At 43.4% G+C, this 8,410-nt stretch overlaps 1 protein-coding gene across 1 annotated transcript; it reads right to left on the reverse strand.

Annotated features, from left to right (window-relative positions):
* Positions 1-1,470: 1,470 nt before the first annotated feature.
* Positions 1,471-3,023, reverse strand: LOC117734852 (GTP-binding protein Rhes-like). The gene has a single exon (XM_034539155.1). It carries the CDS (start codon positions 2,738-2,740, stop codon positions 2,114-2,116), a length of 627 nt encoding a protein of 208 aa, XP_034395046.1. The 5' UTR covers positions 2,741-3,023; the 3' UTR covers positions 1,471-2,113.
* Between the last annotated feature and the right edge of the window lie 5,387 nt (positions 3,024-8,410).

The raw sequence follows: 8,410 nt of genomic DNA on the forward strand, positions 1-8,410 counted from the left end.
CGCAAATGAACAAGAACGCCGTGCGGAAGACTGTTTTTAAATGTCTCCTGAAAGAGGAACTGCCCGCCAGCAGTTACTCGGCCACTTCCTCAAAAAGGAAGAAAAAAAAACAGACAAATAAAACAGGAAACCTGGTTCAGTCTAATCTGATGAGGACCTGTGCACGTCAACGGTCTCCGCTCGGCAGGTTTCGTCGAGGGGGAACCGTGCACCGCTTTCAGGAACTGCACCAGCGTCTGTTTTGTCAACCCGTTCCACAGAATCGCTGCTGAACTATTTTAATATAAATGTTTACGATAATCAAAGGGTTTTGTTTTTTGCCAAACTTTGACTGCCGTCTGTCCTCAGGCCTGGAGCCAGTTAGCAGAGGCTACACTGCCTCCTTGATGATGCAACACTTTAATATGAAGTTGAATCTTTATGACATTACCCAGGCTGTTTGCATTAGGCTGACTGGACATGAAGTGTCTTTGTAGGCTTCAGAGAAGTCATCTCTGGCAATCAAAGAGACTTCAACAGTTTGTGTACATGCCGTCCCGTCAAGCCAATTGCTCCAGACCGGTGACGGATAATAACATCGGCACACATTTCTTCAGTTGTAACACTACTGAGAATATGCAGTAAAGTCTATGCCTAGATATTTGAATATTGAAGTTAAAAAAAACCCCATTTAAAACCAGAGCTATACTGAGCTATGACGAGTTTCAGTGGATGTAATGTGTGCTTTTCATCTGCAGATGGCGACAGAGATCAGATGATGTGTGTTTGAGCCGGTTCAGAAATGTAGAGCTCAGACTTGATTCAGTCCACTTTACGCATAGGTTTTCTAGTGTGTCAATAAGCAATACGATCAAGAATTAGAGTAACACAGGGGGATCTTTTCCGTGGCACCTGTTGGTTTATTTGTCACCTGCTGGAACCCAACACAAAAAATAATCTGTATTCAGGGTTCTGTAATATGTGCATTAACCCGCTTCTATCGTACTTCGCCTTACATTTCACAATCGGTGTTATCGGCCTATTAGCATATTGGTGGCCTTCATAAATCTGTTTGTTCTGTTCTTTGTGGATAAGGATGTGGATCAAAACGACTCCAGCTTTAATTACATGTACATTTGAGCAGATGGCAATAAAAGGACAACACAACACAATACAGTACTCTATTCTGTCGCTATACAACTTGTTTCTGTATGGTGTCACTAATTGGTGCACTGACATTGTTTTCCTGAAAGAAACTATTTTAATGTTTTAATGCGTGATAGATTTATTTTTCATAACCTTCCTTCTTTCCATAATTGTTTCCTGCATATAATTCATAACCTATACATTTAAAAACAATTTCACATAACAAACTTTTTTTGTGTTAATATCTTTTATTACACAGTTAGAGCCACATTCCACTTACATTTGTCAAATAAACAGCAAAAATAATTTCTGTCAAATGCCATTGTACAAATTAAAAAATGTTAAACAAGAAAACACCTTAACATCATTTTTGAAAAGAAATAATAAAAAAAAAATGACAAGTGCATCCACAGTTTACATTTGCATTTCTCAAACGAGTAATATCACACTCAAATGGCAAATTGGAATTGAGTACAAGAAAAAAATGTAAACATCATGATGTGCTACATACACTGAATTACTAAATAAAAAAATATGCATGAGGCGTACAACTTCTGCACGCAGCGCAACATGTTTACACTCTTCCCCTCAGTAAACAATCTGTTGGCAACAGTCCAAATCTTGGTGTCAGTGAACAGTTTAATTTAACAACCTTTTAAAAAGGTATACATTGATCTAAACACCAGCAGCATGGCACCAAATAAGCAGCAACAACATTACATCGAGTGAACAACTGAGTAATTAATGAAGCATCCCCCTCCCTCTGGCAGTCTGTTCAGGTCAAGTCCTTATACCCTTCACCTCCTCAGTTTCTGTTCCTCTCAGTTTTTGAACCCTGAAGTGTCCTTTGCTGGTCCGGGATCACTTATCTCTGTCACTTAACGCCCCCGCTGACTTCAAGTCCAGGCTTTTCTCTTTAATCTCTTTCTCCGAGTGTTCTCCTCGCTTGACCTCCCCGGGAGACAGAACAACACCTTCTCCTCCACCTTTAGGACAGGATACAGCTGTTGGTCTTGTTCATGGGCGGACGGAAGTTGGTGTCTTTTGGAAAGGTCTCCCTGCGTCTGCGCAGCGCAGGGCTGAGGCGGCTGGGAAGGTTTGCCTGCTGCAGGAGCTCCTTGAACACCTCCACCACGTTGGTGTTGTCCTTCGCCGACGCCTCCAGGTAGCTGTTGTTCCAATCCATCTCCACGGTCGACAGCACGTCCTCGTTGGACACCTTGCGCTCCTGCTTGCGGTCCGACTTGTTCCCCACCACCACGATGGGCGTGTTCTTGTCCTCCTTGATCTCCAGGATCTCATCTCGGAGGCTCTTGACGGCCTCCAGGGACTCGGGGTCATCCAGGGCGTACACCAGCGCGAAGGCGTCGCTGTTTTGGATGGAGAGCTTGCGCATGGCCGGGAAGGAGTAGCTGCCGCTGGTGTCCAGGATCTCCACTGTGATCTTGACGCCGCCGATGTCATACTCCCTGCTGTGCAGCTCCTCCACGGTGCGCCGGTGCTTGGGCTCAAAGGTGTCTTGGAGGAAGCGTTGGATCAGGGCCGTCTTGCCCACTCCTGCTGCCCCCAGAAAGACCAGCCGCACCTGCGTCTTCTCCTTCACCTCCAAAGACATGCCGCTTTTTTGTCGAGGGGATTTCTTCCCCGCCAAAATGAGAAAAAGGAAATGTCCTAAAAACGATCTCGGTCGACTCACTTCCTGTGGACAGCTGCTGTAAAAAACACACACTGCAAATGACAACACCCGTCACTGTCTTCTACCTTCTCTAAATAGTTTCCCTTGAATATCTTCCTTACAGCAGTTCCTTGTAAGTCTTCATCTTGAGCTCTCTTTTCTTGCTTTGTTTTCACTTGCTCTGATTTTTCTTTTCTTTTAACAAGCAGTGGCTATCTGTCAAAGCGCCTTAAAGATGCTTATGAGATGCTCCTGTGCGTCTGCTGCCTTTTATGCCTGTTTTGCTGGGAGAGCTTCCATGCCCTCCTGCAGCTGCAACCAATCAGCAGAGGGCAGCCTGTTGCAGAGTAACATCCAGGCGGCCAATGGCGATAGAGTATGTAAATCGGTGTACCCGGCCAATTCCGGAGGAGAAAGCTGCCGATATCTAGACGGCAGGTGGAGTGTGGAGAGCATGAGGAAACAAAGACATGGAGACAGATGTCCGAAGAGCCTTAGATTACTGGTAGAGAGTCCACCACTTCCACAGTCAAATCCATCCTGCTCTCGTGGTTGATTTATGGATTCTGTGGTTCCTCTTCATGACACAGGATCATCCTGAAAATAAAAGAAACCCTTGTGAAGCTACACTGTCATACATTCTTATAATTACAGCTCTGAATGTTTGGCATGTTCTGAAGCCAATTATGAGACTGCACTCTGATGGTGCCGGGAACGATAACCAGCACATTGTAAATCTATTTATTCTATATTTATGTATTACTTTTGTTAATGTGTGCCATGAAGGAGAACAACCACCTACAAAGAATGGGTAATCAAAATGTGCACACTGCTCTGAGATGAAAGATGGCATTGCATTAAATAGACGGTGGTGTATTCTCATAGATTTCTATAATCAGAAGGCATTAAAACACTATGTAAAAGAAACACAGGGCAATATTGACACACATGAATATAATAAAAAAGTAGAATACAATAAAATAGCCTAAAGAAATTAAGTGGAATAAACTGAAATAGAAATCCCAGTGCAAACTATGAATATTGGATTTAATAAAAGGTCGTGGCTAAGCCTGTTCCAGTTGTGTGGTGCATAACAACTGAATGCTGCTTCTCCATGTTTTGTCTCGAGATGATCTGAAAGGTTTGGATGGTTTACATAAACCAATGATAACATCTTGAAATGAATTATTTCTTGATTCTTTCCACACCCTTGCTCGATATTGTTGTCTCTCGTGTACCAAAGACTGATTTCTTATCATAAAAAAAAGGTGATTTCTCCACCATCAGTCTGTTGTGTCATTCCTCCAGGAGAAAAGGGGAAGCCACTGCAGACTGAGCTAAATCCATATGATTTGCTTCACACGGTGTTAATTTAGAAGAAGAAAAAAATACCTCTGCAGAACTTATCTGTCCATAAGCTGATGACACGTTATGCAGATTCCTGGCAGAGCAGCTTATAGATGCACCAAATGCACCACTGAATCGTCTTCAGCGGTCCTCTGTGACCAATTAGGTACGATGCATCGCCTGCAACGTCCTGACTGCGAATCCTGCCCGCCTCCATGTTTGTCAGGTTGTGCCCCTCGAGGAGTGAGCCTGACTCGTGCTCTTCCCAAGGTTCCCTGAGAAGAAGCAGACCGTGACTCTCCCTGCCTTGTTGGGTTGGGCAACAGCGCGGAACCACGACGAGACTCCAACACGGGCTTTTAATATGCACTCATACTGCTGTACCTGATGGGCTGTGGAGCAGAGCTAAGCACTGTGGGAATATGAGCTGTGGACTCTCCTGGCCCGAGGCACACTGTGAAGAACAGTAATGGCTGCAGGCATTGCTCTGGAATTTAAAACAGGGCATCCAAACTGATGACAGTTCCCGTCATATTGTTCTGGCAGTGCAGTGATTAAAACATACATATATATATATATATATATATTTATATATATATATATATATATATATATATATATATATATATATATATATATATGTTCCCACCTGAAGCCTTTCGTATTTCTTGCTTTTACAAATATTGTTAAAGGTGCCAGGCATTTCTTTTGCCTCTCAGCAACTCTCCACGGTAATAAAAAAACGGTGCTAACCATTTTTACCTGAAGGGGAACTGGAAGATGAATACTCTGAAGCTCAGCTTGTCTGCGTTGTTACTGTGGTTTCATTATATCTTTTCAGTGCCTTAATTGATTTAGCTGTGCTTTTACTAATATTCTCAAAATGTTGACATTTACTTACGTAGGGAAGCATATTGTGTGGTTGTCATCGCTGAGGGATTGTTGTGATAATCGATCCCTTGTTGCGCCATATATTGTTGCCTTCAACTTTATTTTAATTGCTTGCTAATGCCCTCATGCGCGTTCTCTCTGAACACACCGCTGCAGCATTTAAATCCCTCTCATCTGGAGGTTTGTTGAGAGGTATTCTGGGGAAATGCAGAAAATGAAAAACAAATGGGCATACGGGAGGCAGATGAAGGTCAAATTGATACACTAGGAATAAAATGAATGTAACGGATAACAACGGATATCCAACTTGCACGTGAAAGAATGTCACAAACAAAATACAAACTGAACCCATACAACATGAAACTCAGCACCATTAAGAGTGAAATTAAAAGTGAACCTCCCATCTGTGGCCACTGGATGGATTGTCTTGTGCCTCTTGAACCATTTTGTCTCATATCCCAGGCTCTTTTTTTTACATTTGTATTCCTATTTACGGTTGTGTGGCCCCGTGCGGATGATTATCACCAGATGGCGTTGCCTGTTGGCCTGAAATGGATTTTCAGACGTGTGCAAATATGAAACTCACATTGTGAGAATATCATGGGTGGAGTGACTCTTAAAGCAAAATGTCTTTTATTGACAGGCGGTAGTTCGATAAAGGCGTAGCCCGATATCTATTTGATCATCCTGTCATTAAGAGGCTGAGTTCTGTTCAGTTGTCAGTGTCTGTTCAACAGGTTGCTTTGTCTCCGTGACCCGTGTCGTGAGGAATAGTCCTGGCCTCCAGGCCTGATTGTTTACATGCACAACCAAATACATTTTATTTACATTCACCCAATATCACAAATCCCAAATTAGCCTAAAGGGGCTATTCAATCTGTGCAGCATACATATGTAGACCCTTGCACCCCCCCCCCCCCCCTCCCCTCCCCATAACAATGAATGGGGAGTAAATGGAAACCTCAGGAAGAGTAAGTGCAGCGCATCACTCCTAATGTGCACTGCTGTCGTCCTGTCAGAAATGATGCCACGCCAAAAAGATGACGATGTGTGAATGTGACAGATGCCAAATGTAAACGTTGCCCTCCGTCTGAATTAACCTTCACATATCTGTTCTCACACGGTTGAAGGAGGACTGATAATGTTTTGATGCAGACAAAAAGTGGACGTTGTAATAACTGTTAATGAAACTGTTAATGCCCACATATCTAGTAATTTTTTTAACAGAAGGCTCAGTCATTTTCTAAAATAGATGGGCACTGTAGTTTACCCAAACATGAGGAAAACATGCATTTTCGGGGGGGACTATATTCAGCTGCGGATTAATACACATTTGGTTTTCTAGTACAGGAGAAACATTCCAGTCTCTGTCCACACCACAGAGTTTAATACTAAACGCACTGAGAGTCCATGAGTGGTCCTTAGTGCTCTGGCTGGTGACCCAGTTGAGCTAATTGCTTGACGCGTACACGCGGTTAGTCATTGTACAATATTACATTACAACTCATGCTCATGTACTTACCCCATACTTTACCTTTTTGGTATTGGCAATCTGGGGGTGCTGTATTGCTGAGCATCTGCTCAAACATCGAGCATCTGTGGCAAACGTCCCCACGAAACCTATTGGTGCTGAGGAGATGTTCAAATGACAGCGTGCGCCAGCTGTGAAATCCAGCGTGAATGTGGGACTGAAATGACACTATTTATAACATGCTTTAACCAACCGAATGTTATATCTCTTTATTGTGGAACTTGTGCGGTCCTTGCCCGTCATAAACTGCATTACGGCTTATCGGAGCTAAAGCTAAAATAGTCCAATTCATGCTTGTATGACAGCCTTCTGTCGCCGCTGTAAACTCTTTTGTCTGTAACACGGGGTTGATATGGTGATATGGTGCTCGTTTTTTTTCCAAACGGCCTTCCAGTCTGTTCACAGGCTCACCTCGTTGAAGCAAATTGAGTTGCACATGTACAGTGGTTGAGTAAATAGTGAGTAATAAATGTGAACAGGTGAAATGATACCATCTTTATGGTTGTTTTTTTTGTAACTTTTATGGCTTTTGTGGAACCGGACATTTATTTCATGACTTCCTTAAGTAGAAACCAATCATCTGTTCTTCTTCTTTTGTTTGTCACATTTTGGAAGAGAGACGGGTCATTTAAGAAGTAAAGGCAAACGCCCAAATTCACCGGTAAAACAAACATCTGGGCCGTCATTGGGAATGAGGCTACACGTTTGTAGTGCAATTCATAATGATGGACCGACAGGATGTCTGCCAGGATATTGTACGTCAACAGTCAAAATCGCCTGTCTGAAGGAAGCAACCGCTGTTAGTGTCCTCGCGTCTCTGTCGGTGCACACAGACATGCAGCGGTGATGCTTACCAAGAACAATGATGATGCAATGAGATGTGTGTGACCCACTACTGTGTCTGCCCAGCGAGCTAACTTCAAAAGATATGTCATGGTCTACATTTTTTCTTATTTTCAACAAATCCCACGAAAAGACCAAAACTAACAGTGAAATTGCCTGTGTACTTAAGCCATGACATTGTTTATGTATATTCAAAACACTGTTACACTGGGTGGCATGTTCCTTCATTAGAACCAACGCGGTTACTGTGTGTGTGTGTGTGTGTGTGTGTGTGTGTACGTACGTACGTGTACATCTGTCCGCTAGTCTCACATACTGCTGCACCAAACGGCATAATATTTTGGTGGCTCATTTCTGGCTTTATTCTAAAGGACCTCTCTCTCGTGGCCCCCACTGATTGACTCCTTCCCCACTCACAGCTCAAGTGACTGTTCACCTGAGTGCTTTGGCGCCGCTCAGCCACAGAGACATAGGATGTGTTGGTAATCGCATACTAATGTCCTGCATACTACATACTCAATCAGTATTTCCAGCACGCTGCCTACTAAATGAACCTTTTACCAGCAGGACTGTGAACACTGAAGTATGCTCAAGCGACGGCCACGAGGCACCCGGCGAGCGTCTTCGTTACATCTGAAAACACTGCAGCAAATGTCCAAACAGGTCGTTATCTTTATTAAACTGTCTAAATATTGGGAATCTGCTGTTACTTTCTCGCCTAAAAACATATTCAAATAACGGCTTTAAGCTGCATAGGTTACAATTACAGCGTCGCTGTTGCCTGAGACGTGCGGGTGAAAAACCCCTCTGATACACCAGCAGTCTAGACGGTGGATTAGCCGACTGTGGGTCGTGTTCAGCGTTGGTGATCTGCACTCCACTGAGTGCACTTTACTTGTTTCTGTCGTGTCATTCCATCAGAAACCTTCCTGCTGTTGTAAATACTCACCGGTGCACCACATGTGGACCAATCGGCAACTGAAAGCCGTCTTCGACTA

The sequence above is a fragment of the Cyclopterus lumpus genome, chromosome 1 (genome assembly GCF_009769545.1).
Source record: "Cyclopterus lumpus isolate fCycLum1 chromosome 1, fCycLum1.pri, whole genome shotgun sequence".
Classification (NCBI taxonomy): domain Eukaryota; kingdom Metazoa; phylum Chordata; class Actinopteri; order Perciformes; family Cyclopteridae; genus Cyclopterus; species Cyclopterus lumpus.

What these genes read in the sequence shown, in the direction of transcription:
- LOC117734852 (XM_034539155.1), bottom strand. Translation starts at nt 2,740, where the DNA reads ATGTCTTTGGAGGTGAAGGAGAAGACGCAGGTGCGGCTGGTCTTTCTG.